The sequence below is a fragment of the Schistocerca nitens genome, chromosome 2 (assembly GCF_023898315.1).
Source record: "Schistocerca nitens isolate TAMUIC-IGC-003100 chromosome 2, iqSchNite1.1, whole genome shotgun sequence".
NCBI lineage: Eukaryota > Metazoa > Arthropoda > Insecta > Orthoptera > Acrididae > Schistocerca > Schistocerca nitens.
The window spans coordinates 689,349,338-689,374,990 of NC_064615.1; the positions used below are offsets into that span (position 1 = coordinate 689,349,338).

General features: G+C 46.5%; 1 protein-coding gene across 1 annotated transcript in view; it reads right to left on the bottom strand.

The window, feature by feature from the left end:
* The window catches only part of LOC126235262 (nipped-B-like protein A), a 274,736-nt gene that overhangs the window by 23,523 nt on the left and 225,560 nt on the right, over window positions 1-25,653 (bottom strand). Inside the window, exons 12-13 of the mRNA XM_049943992.1 lie at window positions 1,094-1,248; window positions 563-784 (exon numbers count right to left, since the gene is read on the bottom strand). Coding sequence (XP_049799949.1) covers window positions 563-784; window positions 1,094-1,248 — 377 coding nt within the window. The remainder of the gene's footprint in view (window positions 1-562; window positions 785-1,093; window positions 1,249-25,653) is intronic.

The window sequence follows — 25,653 nt, forward strand, 5'->3', positions numbered from 1 at the left end:
TCTAATAAATTTTGTATGTGATAACACAAGGAACTCATTATATCCTTTGCAAATTTTGAATACTCACTGAAGTATCTGCAGAAGCAGTCCCTTATTAGTGAATAATTATGGGTAGCATTATTGACAACAGCAGCTAAACATGACATGCTAGACTTCACAAGAATATAATGTTGCTGAAGTATGTTTCTGATACAGCATTCTTCCACATCAGAAAGAAATGTTTCACTTGGATAGTCAACTAATGGCAGCACTGCTTCCACAATTTCTGCAGCACTTTTCACTATATAGTAACTTTCAGCTGCCTGTAACGTAATGAGAAATTGTATCATAGGATTAAATATTGAACAACTAAAACTAAACAACCAGAAATGGTAAATATAATTCATAGCATAGCTACCATGGCTTCATGGAAGATTATATCGAAGTCACAAGGGGTGTTACAGTTCTCAGAGGCTAATATTAACAAAAAAATTAAAATACTTGTCATCAAGAAAAGTATGGGGGTAACAAAAATATTAAAATACTTGTCACCAAGAAAAATACGAGGATACTTTAAACTTACCTCACAATGATAATTAAGATAAGTATGTAGATTGATAATGTGAGGAACGAAGAGCTGAGGCCAAACTGTAGCCATAACAGACAATACACGAAAACTCCAAATGAGATTATCTACACCAGTTTGTCCATAATTTACAACATTTTCTATAATGCAACCCAAAATCTGTTCACATTCAGCAAGGCAAGCTTCTTGGACATTAGTATGCAGAAATTGTTCATTCATCTGTGATACAACGAGGATACATTTAGTAACTAAATTCATGAATAATAAATAACAGTTTCATACAGTTCCTAATTTACATTTAAAGAATACTTCACCATAAGTATAACAAGTTTAAAATTGCAAGTCAATATGCATATGTTTTTTACAAGATTAAATGAAACACGTAAAAGACATGGTCCCCAATTAAAAAAGAATGCAGCAGAATTCTAAATCATTTTACTTAGAACATGCTTATAGAACCTATCACAGCAGATATAGGAACCATGGAGAGTTGATAGCATTTGACAGGAAAATCTTGATCACACTTACACTTTTCAGAAGTTCCTTGAGGTATTTAATTCCCATGTCACCAGCTGATGAAACTGTACTTATGATATGGTGCACTCTTTTCTGTAATTCTGAACCCGCTGCTTCTTTGAACCACATATTGTAAAACACAGCCATTACTTGCTTCCGAACACTTTCTGAGAAAAAGATTAAACCCCAAATTACTTTATTACATCCTGGAGCTTCATATAACTTCACAGAAAGAAATGCTATAGATTTTCACATTTTAGAAAAGAAACCTGGTTTTATAAAACAAACCTTTTTATTCTTAAACTAACAGAAAAACTGTATGCTTTGGCAAGTAATGAAATGTGACAGTTCAGTGTCAAACTAAAAATCCTTCAGTTTTGAGATTCAATTGTTGATCAGTTCATGAAGTTTTTGCTGAGACTTAACAATATTGTCAATTCTGGCATTATTCAATATGTACTTGAAAGATCTAAGTTGCACTGTATCAAGAGGGATCTTAGGGATGAGGAAAGAAGTCAAAGACTTATATTTTATATAAGGGGAATAGAATGAAGTGATTTAATATTATGAAATACTACCTGTATTACACTCATAATTTTAATTGCAATATAAACTAAAACATTCGTTTTAAGATTGTCTGTGCAGATATTCTCAGAGTAGGAGGAGGAGCCCAGCAGAAAGTTCTTTCATTCAGTCTTAAGCTTGACCACATTACCCATGTAACTACAGACCTTATTTATTTATATATATTAATGTTAAGCTCTTGCAGTTTTTCTCTTTTTTAAAGACTGTTTTGGCCTCCTGCTATATTCACACTACGCACTATTTCTTGGGGGACAGCAGTATTACTAATTACAAAAGACATAACTGGATTGTGTTCTCTATAGTAGTTATCAGGAGAAAGAAAACTGGCATTCTACGGATCAGAGCGTGGAATGTCAGATCCCTTAATCGGGCAGGTAGGTTAGAAAGTTTAAAAAGGGAAATGGATAGGTTAAAGTTAGATATAGTCGGAATTAGTGAAGTTCGGTGGCAGGAGGAACAAGACTTTTGGTCAGGTGATTACAGGGTTATAAATACAAAATCAAATAGGGGTAATGCAGGAGTAGGTTTAATAATGAATAAAAAAATAGGAGTGCGGGTTAGCTACTACAAACAGCATAGTGAATGCATTATTGTGGCCAAGATAGACACAAAGCCCATGCCTACTACAGTAGTACAAGTTTATATGCCAACTAGCTCTGCAGATGATGCAGAAATTGATGAAATGTATGACGAGATAAAAGAAATTATTCAGGTAGTGAAGGGAGACGAAAATTTAATAGTCATGGGTGACTGGAATTCGCCAGTAGGAAAAGGGAGAGAAGGAAACATAGTAGGTGAATATGGATTGGGGGGAAAAAATGAAAGAGGAAGCCGCCTGGTAGAATTTTGCACAGAGCATAACTTAATCATAGCTAACACTTGGTTCAAGAATCATAAAAGAAGGTTGTATACCTGGAAGAATCCTGGAGATACTAAAAGGTATCAGATATATTATATAATGGTAAGACAGAGATTTAGGAACCAGGTTTTAAATTGTAAGACATTTCCAGGGGCAGATGTGGATTCTGACCACAATCTATTGGTTATGAACTGCCGATTGAAACTGAAGAAACTGCAAAAAGGTGGGAATTTAAGGAGATGGGACCTGGATAAACTGAAAAAAAAAACAGAGGTTGTACAGTGTTTCAGGGAGAGCATAAGGGAACAATTGACAGGAATGGGGGAAATAAATACAGTAGAAGAAGAATGGGTAGCTCTGAGGGATGAAGTAGTGAAGGAAGCAGAGGATCAAGTAGGTAAAAAGACGAGGGCTAATAGAAATCCTTGGGTAACAGAAGAAATATTGAATTTAATTGATGAAAGGAGAAAATATAAAAATGCAGTAAATGAAGCAGGCAAAAAGGAATACAAACGTCTCAAAAATGAGATCGAGAGGAAGTGCAAAATGGCTAAGCAGGCATGGCTAGAGGACAAATGTAAGGATGTAGAGGCTTATCTCACTAGGGGTAAGATAGATACTGCCTACAGGAAAATTAAAGAGACCTTTGGAGAGAAGAGAACCACTTGTATGAATATCAAGAGCTCAGATGGCAACCCAGTTCTAAGCAAAGAAGGGAAGGCAGAAAGGTGGAAGGAGTATATAGAGGGTTTATACAAGAGCGATGTACTTGAGGACAATATTATGGAAATGGAAGAAGATGTAGATGAAGATGAAATGGGAGATAAGATACTGCGTGAAGAGTTTGACAGAGCACTGAAAGACCTGAGTCGAAACAAGGCCCCGGGAGTAGACAACATTCCATTAGAACTACTGATGGCCTTGGGAGAACCAGTAATGACAAAACTCTACCATCTGGTGAGCAAGATGTATGAGACAGGCGAAATACCCACAGACTTCAAGAAGAATATAATAATTCCAATCCCAAAGAAAGCAGGTGTTGACAGATGTGAAAATTACCGAACTATCAGTTTAATAAGTCACAGCTGCAAAATACTAACGCGAATTCTTTACAGACGAATGGAAAAACTGGTAGAAGCGGACCTCGGGGAACATCAGTTTGGATTCCGTAGAAATGTTGGAACACGTGAGGCAATACTAACCTTACGACTTATCTTAGAAGAAAGATTAAGAAAAGGCAAACCTACGTTTCTAGCATTTGTATACTTAGAGAAAGCTTTTGACAACGTTAACTGGAATACTGTCGACATCTTGGGTTGTCGGGTGTTCTGCCGGATATCAGCGTCGTACTTGCACGATATTTCGGTCACGTAGCTCGTAACCTTCATCAGGTGCGACCTGAGACTGCTCCTCGAGTGGACCTGGTCCAGTATTTATGCCTATGGCCTTCCCCCTCCACCAACGGCTGCAGGCGCTTCCTCTGTGGTCCGCGCCCATTCCCTGCGACCTGCTGGAGCGTTGCTGCTCCGTTTTCCGTCCGCTGCGGTTCTAGGTGTTCCCTCTGCGGTCCGCGCCCACCAACCCCGCTCCTGGGGGTTTCATCTACGTTCTGGGGTACCAAGCGTTCCCCCTGCGGTCCGCGCCCGCTCACCACGACCTGATGGAGCGTTGCCGCTCCGTTTTTCGTCCACTGCGGCTCTGGATGTTCCCTCTGCGGTCCGCGCCCACCAGTCCCACTTCTGGGTGTTCCATCTTCGGTCTGGTGCTCCTGGCAGTCCGTCAGGGGCTCGTTTTCCATCTCCATGTCTCTGGTTCTTCTGTTTGTGCAGTGTTGCAGCTGGCCCCGTTGCTCCTTTAACAATTCCAGAGCCGGATCCCAGGCTCTACTTAGCTGGTACCCTGTGTCACGGTTCATAAGATCGTCAGCCATTTTAATTTCTATCGATTCTCTTATAACACTGTCCCAGAATCTGGGTGTTTGTGCTAGAATCCTGGTATCCTCATACTTCATGGCATGATCTAGTTCTAGGCAGTGTTCAGCAATGGCTGACTTAGTCACCTGTCTTAATCTAGTGTGCCTCTGATGTTCTTTGCATCTGATCTCCACAGTTCTGGTCGTCTGGCCAATGTAGGAACTGCCACATTGACAAGGTATATTGTAAATCCCTGGTTTTCGTAACCCCAGGTCGTCTTTGACACTCCCCAGCAGTCCCCCAATCTTGTTGGATGGACAGAAAACACACTTGATATTGTGTTTACGGAGGATCCTACTGATTCTGGCAGAAATAGAGCCAGCATAGGGCAGATATGCCACCTTCTTTGTTTCATCTTGGTCTTCTTCAGGAACCTGTGGTATGGTGGCTGGTTGGAGTGCCCTCTCAATTTGTCTGTCCGTGTATCCATTCTTGGAGAAAACTGTTTTGAGACGTTCTATCTCTATAGGTAGATTCTCTTGGTCTGACAGGGCATGTGCTCTGTGGACCAAAGTCTTCAGAACCCCATTCTTCTGTGCAGGGTGGTGACAGCTGCTGGCCTGCAGATATAAATCAGTGTGTGTTGGTTTTCGGTACACACTGTGGCCAATTGATCCATCTGCTTTCCTCTGGACTAGTACATCCAGAAATGGCAGCTGGCCATTCGTCTCCAGTTCCATGGTGAACTTGATATTAGGGTGGCATGAGTTAAGATGTTCAAGAAACTCATTGAGCCTGTCCATCCCATGTGGCCAGATCACGAAGGTGTCATCCACATACCTAAAGAAGCATGTGGGTTTAAATGTGGCTGTCTCCAATGCCCTCTCCTCAAAACTCTCCATAAACATGTTGGCAACCACAGGGGACAGTGGGCTGCCCATAGCTACACCTTCAGTTTGCTCGTAATATTGGTTTCTGTACAGGAAATACGTGGATGTCAGTGTATGACTGAACAGGTCCAACAGAGCACCGTCAAATTTCTCTGCAATCAGTTCTAGTGAGTCCTTCAGTGGGACCCTGGTGAACAGCGATACCACATCAAAACTGACCATGATGTCCGAATCTGTGAGGTGCAGTTGCTTGAGGCGTTGCAGGAAATCTTCTGAGTTGCGGATGTGGTGAATACATTTGCCCACATATGGAGACAGGAGACCTTTCAAGTACTTGGCTGTTGTGTACGTAGGTGCCCCAATATTACTGACAATTGGACGTAGGGGCACGCCCTCCTTGTGTATTTTAGGCAGACCATACAGTCTAGGTGGCACTGGCGCTTTTTCCCGTAGTTGTCTGATGATCTTATCAGGCATCCCTGTTTCCTTCAAGAGAGCACTAGTCTTCTTGGCCACCTTGTCCGTGGGGTCACAGTCCAGAATTCTGTATGCAGGGTCCTCCAGAAGTTGGCGTACTTTCTCATCATAATCCACCCGCTGCAAGATGACAGTGGAGTTCCCTTTGTCTGCTGGCAGTACCACAATGCTGTTGTCTTCCCGGAGTTTCTTGAGTGCAAGCCTCTCCTCGGTTGTGATGTTCGATTTCGGCGGCCTGGCCTTGGTGAGGGCCCTGCAGGTCTCTCGGCGGACTTCCTCTGCCACATTAGGTGGAAGTGTGGCTGCAACTTGCTCTACTGCACTGATGAAACCTGAGATGGGTACATTTCTAGGGGTCGTAGCAAAGTTGAGACCCTTGCTGAGTACCTTTAAGGTTGTATCATCAAACTGTATGCCACTCAGATTCGTCACAGTGCGTGTCTCTTCCATCTGCTGTGCTTTCTTACTCATGCGGTCAAACTTTGCAGATTGGCAAGATGAGGCATTCCTTCTAGCACACTCAGCTAAAGACCAGGAGGCACGGTCTACCCAATCCCAATCTTCTCTTGTTAAGGAGGCTGCCATGTACAGATGAATGTGTAACAGCTCCCTGGCCACAACATCTAACCTGTGGCGCATATCTCGAATCCTCTCTCTCACCAGTGCCATGCTGGCTCTGCGTTTTATCTTGTTCGCCGCTCTGGAGTTGATGTGATGTTTGATTCTGGCAAATACTGGTACCACTTCTCCATCTCGACACCTCAGCAAAAAACTGAGAGAACTCAGCATCTTCCCTTTCTTCTGCCGAAGCTTGTCCAGCTTCTTGATATTCTGATACATCTCCTCCCCGTAGAGACTTTTGATGTAACTCTTCAGGCTTTCCCGGCGATCTAATGACATCTTGGGTTGTCGGGTGTTCTGCCGGATATCAGCGTCGTACTTGCACGATATTTCGGTCACGTAGCTCGTAACCTTCATCAGGTGCGACCTGAGACTGCTCCTCGAGTGGACCTGGTCCAGTATTTATGCCTATGGCCTTCCCCCTCCACCAACGGCTGCAGGCGCTTCCTCTGTGGTCCGCGCCCATTCCCTGCGACCTGCTGGAGCGTTGCTGCTCCGTTTTCCGTCCGCTGCGGTTCTAGGTGTTCCCTCTGCGGTCCGCGCCCACCAACCCCGCTCCTGGGGGTTTCATCTACGTTCTGGGGTACCAAGCGTTCCCCCTGCGGTCCGCGCCCGCTCACCACGACCTGATGGAGCGTTGCCGCTCCGTTTTTCGTCCACTGCGGCTCTGGATGTTCCCTCTGCGGTCCGCGCCCACCAGTCCCACTTCTGGGTGTTCCATCTTCGGTCTGGTGCTCCTGGCAGTCCGTCAGGGGCTCGTTTTCCATCTCCATGTCTCTGGTTCTTCTGTTTGTGCAGTGTTGCAGCTGGCCCCGTTGCTCCTTTAACAATTCCAGAGCCGGATCCCAGGCTCTACTTAGCTGGTACCCTGTGTCACGGTTCATAAGATCGTCAGCCATTTTAATTTCTATCGATTCTCTTATAACACTGTCCCAGAATCTGGGTGTTTGTGCTAGAATCCTGGTATCCTCATACTTCATGGCATGATCTAGTTCTAGGCAGTGTTCAGCAATGGCTGACTTAGTCACCTGTCTTAATCTAGTGTGCCTCTGATGTTCTTTGCATCTGATCTCCACAGTTCTGGTCGTCTGGCCAATGTAGGAACTGCCACATTGACAAGGTATATTGTAAATCCCTGGTTTTCGTAACCCCAGGTCGTCTTTGACACTCCCCAGCAGTCCCCCAATCTTGTTGGATGGACAGAAAACACACTTGATATTGTGTTTACGGAGGATCCTACTGATTCTGGCAGAAATAGAGCCAGCATAGGGCAGATATGCCACCTTCTTTGTTTCATCTTGGTCTTCTTCAGGAACCTGTGGTATGGTGGCTGGTTGGAGTGCCCTCTCAATTTGTCTGTCCGTGTATCCATTCTTGGAGAAAACTGTTTTGAGACGTTCTATCTCTATAGGTAGATTCTCTTGGTCTGACAGGGCATGTGCTCTGTGGACCAAAGTCTTCAGAACCCCATTCTTCTGTGCAGGGTGGTGACAGCTGCTGGCCTGCAGATATAAATCAGTGTGTGTTGGTTTTCGGTACACACTGTGGCCAATTGATCCATCTGCTTTCCTCTGGACTAGTACATCCAGAAATGGCAGCTGGCCATTCGTCTCCAGTTCCATGGTGAACTTGATATTAGGGTGGCATGAGTTAAGATGTTCAAGAAACTCATTGAGCCTGTCCATCCCATGTGGCCAGATCACGAAGGTGTCATCCACATACCTAAAGAAGCATGTGGGTTTAAATGTGGCTGTCTCCAATGCCCTCTCCTCAAAACTCTCCATAAACATGTTGGCAACCACAGGGGACAGTGGGCTGCCCATAGCTACACCTTCAGTTTGCTCGTAATATTGGTTTCTGTACAGGAAATACGTGGATGTCAGTGTATGACTGAACAGGTCCAACAGAGCACCGTCAAATTTCTCTGCAATCAGTTCTAGTGAGTCCTTCAGTGGGACCCTGAGCAAACTGAAGGTGTAGCTATGGGCAGCCCACTGTCCCCTGTGGTTGCCAACATGTTTATGGAGAGTTTTGAGGAGAGGGCATTGGAGACAGCCACATTTAAACCCACATGCTTCTTTAGGTATGTGGATGACACCTTCGTGATCTGGCCACATGGGATGGACAGGCTCAATGAGTTTCTTGAACATCTTAACTCATGCCACCCTAATATCAAGTTCACCATGGAACTGGAGACGAATGGCCAGCTGCCATTTCTGGATGTACTAGTCCAGAGGAAAGCAGATGGATCAATTGGCCACAGTGTGTACCGAAAACCAACACACACTGATTTATATCTGCAGGCCAGCAGCTGTCACCACCCTGCACAGAAGAATGGGGTTCTGAAGACTTTGGTCCACAGAGCACATGCCCTGTCAGACCAAGAGAATCTACCTATAGAGATAGAACGTCTCAAAACAGTTTTCTCCAAGAATGGATACACGGACAGACAAATTGAGAGGGCACTCCAACCAGCCACCATACCACAGGTTCCTGAAGAAGACCAAGATGAAACAAAGAAGGTGGCATATCTGCCCTATGCTGGCTCTATTTCTGCCAGAATCAGTAGGATCCTCCGTAAACACAATATCAAGTGTGTTTTCTGTCCATCCAACAAGATTGGGGGACTGCTGGGGAGTGTCAAAGACGACCTGGGGTTACGAAAACCAGGGATTTACAATATACCTTGTCAATGTGGCAGTTCCTACATTGGCCAGACGACCAGAACTGTGGAGATCAGATGCAAAGAACATCAGAGGCACACTAGATTAAGACAGGTGACTAAGTCAGCCATTGCTGAACACTGCCTAGAACTAGATCATGCCATGAAGTATGAGGATACCAGGATTCTAGCACAAACACCCAGATTCTGGGACAGTGTTATAAGAGAATCGATAGAAATTAAAATGGCTGACGATCTTATGAACCGTGACACAGGGTACCAGCTAAGTAGAGCCTGGGATCCGGCTCTGGAATTGTTAAAGGAGCAACGGGGCCAGCTGCAACACTGCACAAACAGAAGAACCAGAGACATGGAGATGGAAAACGAGCCCCTGACGGACTGCCAGGAGCACCAGACCGAAGATGGAACACCCAGAAGTGGGACTGGTGGGCGCGGACCGCAGAGGGAACATCCAGAGCCGCAGTGGACGAAAAACGGAGCGGCAACGCTCCATCAGGTCGTGGTGAGCGGGCGCGGACCGCAGGGGGAACGCTTGGTACCCCAGAACGTAGATGAAACCCCCAGGAGCGGGGTTGGTGGGCGCGGACCGCAGAGGGAACACCTAGAACCGCAGCGGACGGAAAACGGAGCAGCAACGCTCCAGCAGGTCGCAGGGAATGGGCGCGGACCACAGAGGAAGCGCCTGCAGCCGTTGGTGGAGGGGGAAGGCCATAGGCATAAATACTGGACCAGGTCCACTCGAGGAGCAGTCTCAGGTCGCACCTGATGAAGGTTACGAGCTACGTGACCGAAATATCGTGCAAGTACGACGCTGATATCCGGCAGAACACCCGACAACCCAAGATGTCATTAGATCGCCGGGAAAGCCTGAAGAGTTACATCAAAAGTCTCTACGGGGAGGAGATGTATCAGAATATCAAGAAGCTGGACAAGCTTCGGCAGAAGAAAGGGAAGATGCTGAGTTCTCTCAGTTTTTTGCTGAGGTGTCGAGATGGAGAAGTGGTACCAGTATTTGCCAGAATCAAACATCACATCAACTCCAGAGCGGCGAACAAGATAAAACGCAGAGCCAGCATGGCACTGGTGAGAGAGAGGATTCGAGATATGCGCCACAGGTTAGATGTTGTGGCCAGGGAGCTGTTACACATTCATCTGTACATGGCAGCCTCCTTAACAAGAGAAGATTGGGATTGGGTAGACCGTGCCTCCTGGTCTTTAGCTGAGTGTGCTAGAAGGAATGCCTCATCTTGCCAATCTGCAAAGTTTGACCGCATGAGTAAGAAAGCACAGCAGATGGAAGAGACACGCACTGTGACGAATCTGAGTGGCATACAGTTTGATGATACAACCTTAAAGGTACTCAGCAAGGGTCTCAACTTTGCTACGACCCCTAGAAATGTACCCATCTCAGGTTTCATCAGTGCAGTAGAGCAAGTTGCAGCCACACTTCCACCTAATGTGGCAGAGGAAGTCCGCCGAGAGACCTGCAGGGCCCTCACCAAGGCCAGGCCGCCGAAATCGAACATCACAACCGAGGAGAGGCTTGCACTCAAGAAACTCCGGGAAGACAACAGCATTGTGGTACTGCCAGCAGACAAAGGGAACTCCACTGTCATCTTGCAGCGGGTGGATTATGATGAGAAAGTACGCCAACTTCTGGAGGACCCTGCATACAGAATTCTGGACTGTGACCCCACGGACAAGGTGGCCAAGAAGACTAGTGCTCTCTTGAAGGAAACAGGGATGCCTGATAAGATCATCAGACAACTACGGGAAAAAGCGCCAGTGCCACCTAGACTGTATGGTCTGCCTAAAATACACAAGGAGGGCGTGCCCCTACGTCCAATTGTCAGTAATATTGGGGCACCTACGTACACAACAGCCAAGTACTTGAAAGGTCTCCTGTCTCCATATGTGGGCAAATGTATTCACCACATCTGCAACTCAGAAGATTTCCTGCAACGCCTCAAGCAACTGCACCTCACAGATTCGGACATCATGGTCAGTTTTGATGTGGTATCGCTGTTCACCAGGGTCCCACTGAAGGACTCACTAGAACTGATTGCAGAGAAATTTGACGGTGCTCTGTTGGACCTGTTCAGTCATACACTGACATCCACGTATTTCCTGTACAGAAACCAATATTACGAGCAAACTGAAGGTGTAGCTATGGGCAGCCCACTGTCCCCTGTGGTTGCCAACATGTTTATGGAGAGTTTTGAGGAGAGGGCATTGGAGACAGCCACATTTAAACCCACATGCTTCTTTAGGTATGTGGATGACACCTTCGTGATCTGGCCACATGGGATGGACAGGCTCAATGAGTTTCTTGAACATCTTAACTCATGCCACCCTAATATCAAGTTCACCATGGAACTGGAGACGAATGGCCAGCTGCCATTTCTGGATGTACTAGTCCAGAGGAAAGCAGATGGATCAATTGGCCACAGTGTGTACCGAAAACCAACACACACTGATTTATATCTGCAGGCCAGCAGCTGTCACCACCCTGCACAGAAGAATGGGGTTCTGAAGACTTTGGTCCACAGAGCACATGCCCTGTCAGACCAAGAGAATCTACCTATAGAGATAGAACGTCTCAAAACAGTTTTCTCCAAGAATGGATACACGGACAGACAAATTGAGAGGGCACTCCAACCAGCCACCATACCACAGGTTCCTGAAGAAGACCAAGATGAAACAAAGAAGGTGGCATATCTGCCCTATGCTGGCTCTATTTCTGCCAGAATCAGTAGGATCCTCCGTAAACACAATATCAAGTGTGTTTTCTGTCCATCCAACAAGATTGGGGGACTGCTGGGGAGTGTCAAAGACGACCTGGGGTTACGAAAACCAGGGATTTACAATATACCTTGTCAATGTGGCAGTTCCTACATTGGCCAGACGACCAGAACTGTGGAGATCAGATGCAAAGAACATCAGAGGCACACTAGATTAAGACAGGTGACTAAGTCAGCCATTGCTGAACACTGCCTAGAACTAGATCATGCCATGAAGTATGAGGATACCAGGATTCTAGCACAAACACCCAGATTCTGGGACAGTGTTATAAGAGAATCGATAGAAATTAAAATGGCTGACGATCTTATGAACCGTGACACAGGGTACCAGCTAAGTAGAGCCTGGGATCCGGCTCTGGAATTGTTAAAGGAGCAACGGGGCCAGCTGCAACACTGCACAAACAGAAGAACCAGAGACATGGAGATGGAAAACGAGCCCCTGACGGACTGCCAGGAGCACCAGACCGAAGATGGAACACCCAGAAGTGGGACTGGTGGGCGCGGACCGCAGAGGGAACATCCAGAGCCGCAGTGGACGAAAAACGGAGCGGCAACGCTCCATCAGGTCGTGGTGAGCGGGCGCGGACCGCAGGGGGAACGCTTGGTACCCCAGAACGTAGATGAAACCCCCAGGAGCGGGGTTGGTGGGCGCGGACCGCAGAGGGAACACCTAGAACCGCAGCGGACGGAAAACGGAGCAGCAACGCTCCAGCAGGTCGCAGGGAATGGGCGCGGACCACAGAGGAAGCGCCTGCAGCCGTTGGTGGAGGGGGAAGGCCATAGGCATAAATACTGGACCAGGTCCACTCGAGGAGCAGTCTCAGGTCGCACCTGATGAAGGTTACGAGCTACGTGACCGAAATATCGTGCAAGTACGACGCTGATATCCGGCAGAACACCCGACAACCCAAGATGTCATTAGATCGCCGGGAAAGCCTGAAGTGGAATACTGTCTTTCAAATTCTGAAGGTGGCAGGGGTAAAATACAGGGAGCGAAAGGCTATTTACTATTTGTACAGAAACCAGATGGCAGTTATAAGAGTCGAGGGGCATGAAAGGGAAGCAGTGGTTGGGAAAGGAGTGAGACAGGGTTGTAGCCTCTCCCCGATGTTATTCAATCTGTATATTGAGCAAGCAGTAAAGGAAACAAAAGAAAAATTCAGAGTAGGTATTAAAATTCATGGAGAAGAAGTAAAAACTTTGAGGTTCGCCGATGACATTGTAATTCTGTCAGAGACAGCAAAGGACTTGGAAGAGCAGTTGAACGGAATGGACAGTGTCTTGAAAGGAGGATATAAGATGAACATCAACAAAAGCAAAACGAGGATAATGGAATGTAGTCAAATTAAATCGGGTGATGCTGAGGGGATTAGATTAGGAAATGAGACACTTAAAGTAGTAAAGGAGTTTTGCTATTTAGGGAGTAAAATAACTGATGATGGTCGAAGTAGAGAGGATATAAAATGTAGACTGGCAATGGCAAGGAAATCGTTTCTGAAGAAGAGAAATTTGTTAACATCGAGTATAGATTTAAGTGTCAGGAAGTCGTTTCTGAAAGTATTTGTATGGAGTGTAGCCATGTATGGAAGTGAAACATGGACGATAACCAGTTTGGACAAGAAGAGAATAGAAGCTTTCGAAATGTGGTGCTACAGAAGAATGCTGAAGATAAGGTGGGTAGATCACGTAACTAATGAGGAGGTATTGAATAGGACTGGGGAGAAGAGAAGTTTGTGGCACAACTTGACTAGAAGAAGGGATCGGTTGGTAGGACATGTTTTGAGGCATCAAGGGATCACAAATTTAGCACTGGAGGGTAGCGTGGAGGGTAAAAATCGTAGAGGGAGACCAAGAGATCAATACACTAAGCAGATTCAGAAGGATGTAGGTTGCAGTAGGTACTGGGAGATGAAGAAGCTTGCACAGGATAGAGTAGCATGGAGAGCTGCATCAAACCAGTCTCAGGACTGAAGACCACAACAACAACAACAACAACAACATAGTGACCAGAATCAGAAAAGTCTGGGCACGACTTCAGAACCAGCAGTGGCTGTCTGTCTGACTGGTTGAGAGTGTCGACAGCGAGTCACCAGAGAACAACAGGTGGACAACATGTGAGAATGATAGACAACTGAGATGGCATTGCGCAGAATAACAAGTCCAAAGGACATAAGAAGATTGAATACTAAAACATAGCAAGGCAACAATGCGTAGTAAGATCTATACAGAAATGCAGAGCTTTATAGTGCTGCTGCGAGCCCTGATAGGCCAGCCAGACAGGCATGCCTTAAGCTGGTGCGTACATCAGCACCTGCAATTGCAGCAGTGCCACCTAGCAGTCATCACTGATGTCCATACTGTCCTGCGGGTTTTCAGATGTGCCAGACCAGGATATCTGATCTCTCTCCCCTGAAATGGGCTTGTAACTTCGGAAGTGCCCCAGACAATGCTGGGAAGCTGAACAGGTGGCAGGGGTGGAGGCCTGGCACAGAAGCCCGCCAACAGGGAAGAAAACTCAAGAGGCGCCCAGCGGCGTGGGCTCTTGGGTGGTGGGCAAGGACGGCTGAGAGGATGGAGGTACCCTGAGACCTCCACTTCCATGACTGTATCCTCAGGAACCATTGCTGGAGCCCGATAACATAAGTAGTACCTTGAGGCATGTGGGAGTGTCAAGAGTGGGTGTTCCTAGGACTGAATGAAGTAGCAGCAGCATTGGGACAGTTGGAAGGTGTGGACAGAGCTGGTTGATATACCAGTACTCAAAACCCCTCGGAGTCTCCACCACTGTAAGATGTCACCTGTGCGTGGCAACCACTGTGGGCGGCAGCTATGAGGGTCTCATCCAACAAAATTGTGCCCACACAGTCCAGCAGAAAATACCCAGTGGGCAAGTTCTGTGGTTCCATCAGCTGTGGGACCAGGTGGTGGAGAAGGCTATGTGGCTGCCATGCACAGAGGAGCTCTGCTGTCTGCAGTCATGGACAGGAGTGGACCAGTAGACACTTAGAAACAGCGTGAGTGCAGCAATTATGATGGAAGTATCCATTGCTTTCAACATTTGTTGTTTAAACATACACAACATATGATCTGCTTCACCACTGGAAGAGAGGTGAGGCAGTGGACTAAATAAGTGCTTCATGCCATTGGAGGTGCAGAACTGTTTGAAAGTTGCTGCCATGAAATGTAGCCCATTAGCAATACAATGGAATTGGGAGAGCACTGTGATGGTGAGAATCTCGGCAAGAGCAATGAGAATGGGATCGGCGGTTGTGGATGCCATGCTGACCATATGTGGACAGTTATAATAACCATCCATGACAATGAGTCACATAAATTCCAAAAAGCAGCCACCAAAGTCCAGAAGAATGCAATCCCATGGATGATGGGGGTTGGAGCAGGGGGCAAAAGACTGCGGTGGAGCTGCCTGCTGCTGGGCACAAGCAGAACAGCTGCTCACTATGGCATCCACATCTTTGTTCTGTCCTGACCACTAGGAAGTGGACCTCGCAAGAAACTTCATCTGTGGCACGATCCAATGCCAATGATAGAGGAGGTCCAGGACATGGGGCCACAGGGTAGATAGGATAACAACATGGTGAGTAGCCACCTCTGTGTCAAGCAGGAGAATATCGTAAATGTTGAAAAACTGGTTGGAGAAGCAAATACAGGCCCGGTGCTTGGGATCAGCAGACTTTGTAAAAAAAGTGAGCCGCCCATGGAGCACACAGTGCATGACATACCACAAAATAGGGTTGCAGCACATGCCTGCAGTGATGTGAGTACCCATAAAGGGAAACCAATCTAAGGTGTGACATCCTTCCTCATCAGTCTGAAAAAATGAGATTTCCTGTCAGTGAAACGCCGAGAGAGACGCAAGTGACTTGTGGTCAGTAATGAGAGTTAAGGTTGGGTGATTGGTTGGTTTAGTGTGTAAAGGGACCAAACTACAGGCTCATCGATTCCTTTTTCCTGACGCAAGCAAGGCTCAAGGCACAAAAACCAACACCAAACCTAAAAAGGAAACAAATGGAACAAACAAGAAACGGGGAAAACATACACCACAAGGAAAAGTAGACGAAGGTATTAAAACCATAGAGCAGATGATCTGGGCTGACTGATCACAATAATAAAAGAGGATCAGCCAGCCGCTCTGCAACACATTAAAATGTTCACACCAAAAAGACAAGGCGAGATGAACACATGTAGGGAAAAGATGACCACCAAGGCAAACAAATGCAAAGAAAGTGCGACACAGTTAAAATGGAGGGAGGGTGGCGACCTGAGAGAGAAGGCTAAATGTCCACCCTTAGATGGTATGATAAACCCCCCCCCCCCCCTCATGAATAAAACGTAAAACTAAATCTGCTGTTGAGGCATTGTTACCTAACACTCAAGATAGGATGCTGGGAAGGTTAAAAGGACACAGTCCAGCATGATATGGAGGGCAGTCATATATGAGCCACAGTGAAACCGAGGTGGGTCCTCATGACAGAGAAGGTAGCCATGTGTTAGCCACGTACGGCCAATGTGGAGCTGGCAGAGAACCACAGAGTCCCTGTGAGAGGCCCAAATGGAGGTCTTCCACACATTCGTAGTCTCGTTAAGTGCACGCAGTTTGTTGTGCATACTGAGATTATGCCATTCCATCTACCAAAGCTGAAAAAACTTGTGACATAATAATGATCGCAGGTCAGTTACAGGGATGCCGATCTCCAGAAGCAGGTTCCGTGTAGTCTGTTTCGCCAGCCTGTCGGTAAGTTCATTTCTTGGGATTCTGATGTGGCCACAGAACGACTGGACCGTTCCAGGGCGTAGATGGACTCCTGGATGGTTGCTACCAAAGGATGGCAGGAGTAACACTGGTCAGTAGCTTGTAGGCTGCTCAAGGAGTCAGTACAGAGAAAAAATGTCTCGCGAGGCCATGAGCGGATGTGCTCAAGAGCACGAGAAATGGCCACTAGCTCTGCAGCGAAAACAATGCAGCCATCTGGCAAGGAGTGATGTTCAATATGTCCTCCATGAACATACACGAAGCCAACGTGACCATCAGCCATCGAGACGTCAGTGTAAACCACTTCATGGTCCTGGTACATGTCAAGAATCTGGAGGAACTGACAGCGGAAAGCTGCAGGGTTAACTGAGTCCTTAGGACAATGTGAAAGATTCTGGTGAAGCTTCGGCTTGGATGTACACCAGTGAGATGTATGTTAATGGACCCCGAGTGTAGGTGGTAAAGGCTATCGTAAGTCCTGACCTGGGCCTCCAATGCGGAAGATGAACTGCCGTGGATGGGAAAAGGAGACGGTAATTTGGATGCGCAGGAGAACTACGAATGTGTGCAACATAACTGGCGAGCAGTTGTGCATCCTAACCTTCAATGAAAGGCCTCCGGCCTCCACAAGGACGCTGGTCACCGGACTCATCCTAAAAGCTCCTACTGCCAGTTGAACGCCACAGTAGTCGTGCGACTAGGGCCTCCCATTGGGTAGACCATTTGCGTGTCGATGAAGATGAAATGATGATGATTAAGAAACACAACATCCAGTCCCTGAGCGGGGAAAATCTCCAACCCAGCCGGGAATCAAACCCGGGCCCTTAGGACTGACATTCTGTCACGCTGACCACTCAGCTACCGGGGGCAGATGCCACAGTGTTGCACTGGGTCGAGTAAATGCAACATTGAGGGTGCCGCCAAATCATAAACCAGACTCCCATAGTCAAGGCAGGATTTTACAAGGGCTCTGTAGAGCTGCAGCAGCGTAGAGCAATCTGCACCCCAGTTGGTGATGCTCAGGCAGTGGAGGGCATTGAGGTGTTGCCAGCACTTCCGCTTCAGCTGACGAAGATGAGGAAGCCACGTCAATCGGGCATCGAAAACCAGTCCTAAGAATCGATGTATCTCCTCTACAGTGAGTGGATTGTCATTAAGATAAATTTCTGGTTCCGGGTAAAGTACGATGCGAACAGAAGTGCATGACACAAGGCTTCGCGGCTGAAAACTGGAAGCCGTGGACTAGAGCCCATGACTGCGCCTTGTGGATGGCTCGCTGTAGGCACCGCTTGGCAACACCAGTACTGAAGTGTGCAGTGTGAAATGCAGAAGTCTTCTGCATACAGAGAAGGTGAGACTGAAGCTCTGACAGCTGCTGCTAGACCATTAATGGCCACTAAAAACAGAAACACTCAATATAGAGCCCTGCAGGACTCCATTCTCCTGGATATGGGAGGAACTATGGTAGGCACCAACTTGGGACATGGAAAGTACGGAGTGATAGGAAATTTTGGATAAAAATAGGGAGTGGGCCTCAGAGACACCACTCATATAATGTGGCAAGGATATGATGTTGCCAGGCCATGTCGTAAGCTTTTCATAAATCAAAAAGATGGCAACCAGGTGTTGACATCTGGAAAAGGCTGTTGGATGGCAGACTCAAGGGAAATTAGATTATCAATGGTAGAGCGACCCTGGCAGAAGCTGCCCTGGCATGGAGCCAGTAGGCCATGTGACTCCAGGACCAAACACAACTGAAACCTCACCATACATTCTAACAGCTTACAAAGAACTTTGGTGAGGTTGATGGGCTGATAGCTATCCACATCAAGCGGATTTTTACCAGGTTCGAGCACTGGAATGATGGTGCTCTCCCACCATAGTGATGGAAAGATGCCATTGCACCAGGACCGGTTGAAGATGACGAGAAGATATTGCTTCAAGACATAAGAGAGATGTCTGATGATCTGACTGAGGATCCGATCTGGCCCTGGAGTTGTGTCGGGGCAATGTGCAAGGACGCTGAGGAGGCTACAAATCTGTAAATGGAGCATTATAGGGTTCACTGTGATGTTCACTGAGTGAGAGGGCTTTCCTTTCCATCCACTGTTTGAGGGTGTGAAATGCTGGGGGATAATTCTCTGATGCAGAGGCTCGAGCATAGTGCTCATCAAAGTGTTCGGCAATTGCGTTCGTGTCGGTAGATAACACGTCATTGATGTTCATGCCAGTAACACCTGTCAGGATCTGGTACCCACAAACACGTCTGATCTTCGTCCAGACTTGCGTAGGTGACGTATGGCACCCAATGGTCAAGATGTACCTCTCCCAACATTCCTGTTCCCTTCTTTTTATAAGCTGACCAGCGCAGGCACGTAGTCGTTTAAAAACTATTAGGTGCTCTAGGGAAGGGTGCAGCTTATGTCACTGTAGAGGTTGCCGACACTCTTTAATGGCCTCAGCGATTTCCGGCGACCACCAAGGTACTGACTTTCACCGGGGGCACCCTAAAGAACAAGGGATCGTGTTTTCTGCCACTGAAACAATCATTCTATTGACCTGCCCAACTACTGCATCGATGGTACCATGTGGGAGAGATTCAACGGTGGCAGCAGAGGTGAAAGCTTCCCAGTTTAGCTCGTTTAAATCCCATCTTGGTACACGTCCGGGGGGAATGGTGCTGGGGGAGTGGCAGGAAGATGGGAAAGTGGTCATTACCACATAAGTCATCGTGGGCTCTCCAGTGGACAGATGGGAGAAGTCCTGGGCTGCAGAGGGATAAATCAATGGCCGAGTAAGTGAGATGAGCCGCACTGAAATGTGGAGGGGCCCCCTGTATTTAAGAGGCAGAGGTTGAGTTGAGACAGGAATGTTTCTACATCTCTACCTCAACCAGTAAGCACAGTGCCACCTCACAAGGGGTTATGGGTGTTAAAATCTCCCAAAAGCAGGAAAGGTTTAGGGAGTTGATGAATCAGTGCAGCCAATGTATTCATGGTTACTGCACCATCTGAAGGAAGACATACATTGCAGACAGTTATTTCCTGCGTCGTCCTTATCCTGACAGCCACAGCTTCAAGAGGGGTTTGAAGGGGCACAGGTTCACTGCATATTTAGTTCAGGACAGACACGAACTCCACCTGACACCCTATTATAATCGCTACGGTTCTCGTAATATCCCCTATAGCTGCGAAGGGCAGGGGTCCGCATTGCCGGGAACCAGGTTTCCTGGGGGCAATGCAAAAAGCAGTTGTAAAGCTTAACAGCTGCCATAGCTCATCCAGATGGTGAAAAAACTGCCGCTATTCCTCTGGAGGACTGTGTGATCATGAGACTGGGAAGACATAAAACACTCAATGAGGCAGTCCACGCCTCAGGGTCACCTGCTGCCACCAAATGAGTACCTGTGCAATTAACATCCATTGTGTCTGAGGGCACAAGATCTAGGTCCTCAGTGGATGCCAGAATCTCCACCTCATCCTCAGACACAGAGCTTGGAGGTAGTGGTGGCGTGGGTGCCACCACAGTGACGTGGTTCTTGGGAGTCTTTTCTTTTTAGGTTGCTCTCGCTGCTCCTTAGGTTTGTTCAGCTGGGAGGGCTTCAGTGATTCAGTCTCAGCGACTGAGGAGGACCATGAAGCCCTACGACCAGCTAGCTGTGGTTGCTTCAGCCACTGGCGGGTGTCAGCTTTGCCACTGGTAGGAACTAGGGAAGGAAGTGATCCAAGGGATCCCTTCCTGGCGAGAGGAGCCAAAGAAGACTTATGCTTCTCCAGTTGAGAAGTGGGGACTAACGTCCACGATGGTTGGGAGGGGGGGGGGGGGGGAGGGGTGTTGCTCCTGAAATAGGTTGTGCAGGAGCAACAGGGAGGGAAGTGCCTCCCACCAACAAGGGGGTAGATGGAGTCTGATAGCTCTGTAGTGGCTGTAGTGGCCGCGTAGGTTGACTTCATATGCTCAGGATGTAGCCTCTCATATTTTCTCTTAGCCTCAGTGTAGGTCAGTCAGTCCAGGGTCTTGTATTCCATTATTTGTCTTTCTTTCTGGAGAATCCTGCAGTCTGGTGAGCAAGGCGAAAGGTGCTCTCCACAGTTGATACAAGCAGGAGGAGGCGCTGATATGCTGTTATGATCCTGTGGAAACTGTTTATTACGCTATTGCCTTCATTTAATGTGATTTTATCCCGCAAATCTTTCTTTATCAGCGTCAAACTTTCTGTACATACAATAAAGTAAGAATTGCGATGATGGTATGAAACTTCAGTTGTGTCTCTTTCCTTGTTTTAGCCTAACGTGTTCTTATTGCGCCACATATACGCTGGTTAGTATAATATGAATCCGTGTCTTGATCATATGACTCGTTACTTCCTCAATACCTGAAATGGGCTACCTGTTCTATCGGTTTATTATTCAAAAATATTTATGGTCTTAGTAGATGAATACTTAAAAGGGCTATGGTTTTAGTTTTATTTATAGATATAGTCTGATTGCAGCTTGTCCTACCATTTAGTTAATGTAATAGCATTTGTAATTTATATTCACTGTCTTGTATGATAATCTGATCATCCGCGAATAACATCGTGTTAATATAGATATTGAGTAATGCTGGTGACAAGCTAAACTCTTGTTTCCCTCCATTATTTGTTTGTATTTCAGGTGTTATCTCCGTACCCGTAACGATACTAATTCTGGTGTTCATATACAGGTTTCGTGAGACATCTATCACATGTTTGGAGATCCCTCCCTTTTCTGTTATTGCCCACAGATTGTCTATGTGAATTCCGTCAAAGGCTTTTCCATGTGGATGCAGTGGACGTACCAAATCTTGACATGTGACATTGGAAGAGCAGTGGGAACACATGTGCCCGAATTTCCAGCACTTAAACCACCGCATAGGGGGAAGGATGCATGGTTTAACATAACAGCGGTAAACCAACACCTTGTCCTTTTCAGGTAATAAATCACGCTCAAAGACCAAGATGAAGGCAACCCTGTTGTCTTTCGGTCCCCAGTAAATGCACAGGATGAAATGAACACGCCACCGTTCTAGATTGGTGTGGAGCTCGTTGTTGCACTGCAAGAGGTGGTCTCTATGGAAAATTATCCCCTGGACCATGTTCAGGCTTTTATGGGGAGCGACGGAAAAAGGAATATCACCCGGCTGGTCACAAATGAGTAATGCCTGGGACTGGGCTGGGGATGCTGTCTGAATCAAGACTGCATTGCTTCTCATCTTGGACAGCGCTGTCACTTCCCCAAACTTATCCTCAAGATGTTCAACAAAAAACTGAGGCATCATAGGTAGAAAGGAGTCCCCGTTCATTCTGCTACAGACTACATCCTGAAGCAAATGTGGCTCTCTTCTTTCTGTAGTCCTACTTTCCTCCCATAGTGTAGTGAGGGAGGCAAACGATTTAGGGTAATATCTGTCAGCACTGTACTTGATCTTGCCCTTCTTAGAGACTACTGGCGCCGTACAGTCACCAACACGAGATGACTTAGTCCACTTCATTGCGGATCATCCGCCCTGATGCCACACACTCCAATCAGGGGTTCCCACAGGCGCCAGCCACAGCAAAGGCCACCTGGCATGATGGCCGTTGCCAGAAGTCCTGATGCCCCAGGAAGACAGGCATCTACTCCTTGGCATATGTGGGTAGTTTACAGCTCAGGCATCAGCAGTGTGATCCCTATGTTGTGAGGGGGGTACCACAAAATGGGTACATGACAGCCCCACCACAACGAACTGGCTACTGTACTGGATATTGGGTGCAAGGAAATCCAATACTGTCATGGGGGTGAAAGAGGACAGGAGACAACGGAAGAAAATGACATATCCCGGAAAGTGTCCTCGGCCAAATAGTTGAATTGCAGGTGGAGATGCAAAGCCATCACAAGAGGTTCAGGAGACCAAATCTAAGGGCACTATGGGTAACTCATGCACCACGTTAGGTGTCCTCCCCATATGACACGCACTTCTGTATAATTTGGAAAGTGGCAGGTCGAATGATAAAATGGGACCTGAATTGCAGGGCTGAAAAGTGTGAGACTCTTTTTAGTTGCCTCTTATGACAGGCAGAGATACCTCGGGCCTATTCTAAGGACCCGCAGGGGTAATGAGGGTAAAATTGGTCCCGAAAATATAAACATGTAACTTCTTAATGGTACAAATGATCACCAAAGCCTCTTTCTTGATCGGAGTTGTTCTTTTGAGTGGGTGTCAGCATCTATGATGCACAGGAAATCGGGTGTTCCATACTGTCAACATTCCAATGTGTCAGTACTGCGACAGTGCCATAAAGAGAGGCATCCATGGACGAAACCCACCAACACAATGGAGTAAAGGGCATAAGGCAGGGCGCTGAATGCACCAGACACTTCAGTTGTGTGAAAGCATGCTCACAGGCAGCTGTCCACTTGTATTGAACACCTTCAGCAGCTGGTTGAGCAAATGCACAATGTACGCTACCTGTGGAAGGAACTTAGAATAATAATTTACCTTTTCCAAAAAAGACTGCAGCTCCTGTAGGTTTTTAGGGTGAGATTGAGAGCCAATGGCAAAAATGTTATGGTCAGTGCGGTGGATCCCGTATTTACTGAGCAAGTGGCTGAAGTATTCCACTTAATCCCATGACAATTAGGTCATTTAGATAGATAGCACAAGCAGGAATGAACATGGTTAACTGTTCAGGTATCTCTGGAAAATCGTCAAGAGTGGAAGAGATCCAAAATGCTTGTATTTGTATAAGCCAGAGAGAGTGTTGATGACTATGCTCTGCAATTCCTCATCCAGGGGGCTATGCAAATATGCATGAGCAAAGTGTATCTTAGAGAAATATTGACCCCCAACAAGCCTAGTGAGGAGGTCCTCCTAATGTGTCATGGGGTGGGTTTCCACTTGTGCTTGGGCATTGACTATCGATTTAAAATCTCCACACAGCTGGAGAGAGCCACTGTTTTTTTTTTTTTTTTTTTTTTTTTACCACCACCACAGGTGTAGCCCAAGTACTGTTTTTGATAGGATCAATTACCTCAACTGCGGTGGAGGCCATTGAGCTTTTGCTTAACTGCCACCCATAATGAGACACGAAGAGGTCGTGCTCAGCAGAAATGGGGCACAGCATCTACACATAAGGAGTTATGGGCCTGGAAATCTATGGGACACCCCAGGTTGGGTTCAAACAGAGATGCGATAGTGGAAGAGAAGCTGATGAGCTCCTAGAAGGGAACCACGTCGGAATTGATCCAAACTTCGTCAGTGATGGAGAATCCAAACAGTAAGAAGGTACTGAGACCAAAAACGTTGCCAGCTGAATGATTACCAACAGCAAACAGAGTTACCAACTGGACGACCTGTTTGTATGTAACATTGACTGTGAATTGATGTGGGAGAGGAATCCAACTGTCACTATAGGTGACCGATGTACAAAAGAGCTGGGCAAAGTCAGAGGAACCAAGACAAGCACACATGTGAAGATTGAGCAAAGAAAGAGTAGTTCCTATGTTCACCTTTAAATGGATGCTATGGGTTGCAATCACGAGGGTGATAAACAACATAGACATTGAAGAATCACCCTGAGAAACAACTGCCTGAAGTTCAAGCACTATCCTGTGACGCATGTGGTTTGTGGCATCAGGCTGTGCCACTTGACTCGGACAAAACTGAGAATAATTTCAGAAACAGCGGTGGCTGGTCGACTGGCCAAGAGCGCCTTCATCTTGTCATCAGAGAACAAGAGGTGGACAACATGAGAGAATGACAGAAAAAGGAGACAGCATGGCAGAATATCAAATCCAAAGCAATATTGAATACTAAGACATAGTGAATTCAGAACCAAGACAAGATCTATACAGTCATGCAGAGAAATCACAACTAATGGGGGAGCAGCCATGCTGCTGGTTTTATATAGGGCAGGCACAAGCCTTGATGGGCCGGCTGGACAGGCGTGGCTTATAGCAGTTCTTACATCATCGACTGCAGTGTCCACAGTTGCAGCAGTGCCAGCTAGCGGCCATCATGAATGTCCATACCATATAGCAGGCCTTCAGAGCTGCTGGGCTGAGTACTGGGTTTTACTTGAAGAAGATAAGGCATGTGCAGTCTATGTTTTTATCTGAGGTATTAGCCTGCAAATAGGTGGAGAGGTTAAACTAGCTTCCCCAGGGTGTATACGTGGACAAGGAAAAAAAATTCCCCGATTTTTCCCGGATTTCCCGGTTAGAAATACATCTTCTCCCGGGTGAAAATACACTTTTTCGTATTAACTGACAGTATACTCTTCTTTGGCACTGTAAAACTCATCAATCCTTTGAATGTTTACTTTTTTATATACAGGAGCAGAATTTCCTGGCACTTTAGAAAACGAAACTCAGGGGGAAAAACACGTTTTGAAAGACATTTGATGTGCAGCAACATGTATGCTGCATATTTTCATGTTACGAAGGTATAAATTTGAATTTCCACCAGACACCGCATGTCACTTTCCGAAGCATTGAAATCGAGACTGCTTCTGTAAGCCAGTCATAGGTCATGCCATGTGATCTCGCCAACCGATGACAGTGGATATTCAGAGCATGGGACATGTGATCTCGCCAGCCGATGACAGTGGATATTCAGAGCATAGGACACGTGATGTAGTCAGCCAACAGCAACGTCACTGTTAAGTAGCTCGAACACACATACACGGAAAGTTAATGGTTTAAATTAATATACATAGCATTCACATATAATATTGGACTCTAAGATTAACAAGCTGGAAGAGAAACTAAGCTTCCACATATAATGTTGATCTTTTTTGTGCATGTTACACTTTAAGATACATCACACAAATGTGCCAGTAAAATATTTAATAACGACGTAAATATCTGATCCTTTGGGCTCAAAATCCTTCTAAAAGGTCGTCCTCAAAGAGTTTATTTTTAAATGAGAGTCAAACGCTTTGTGATTTAAGAAATTCATCGTATATTCTGGCA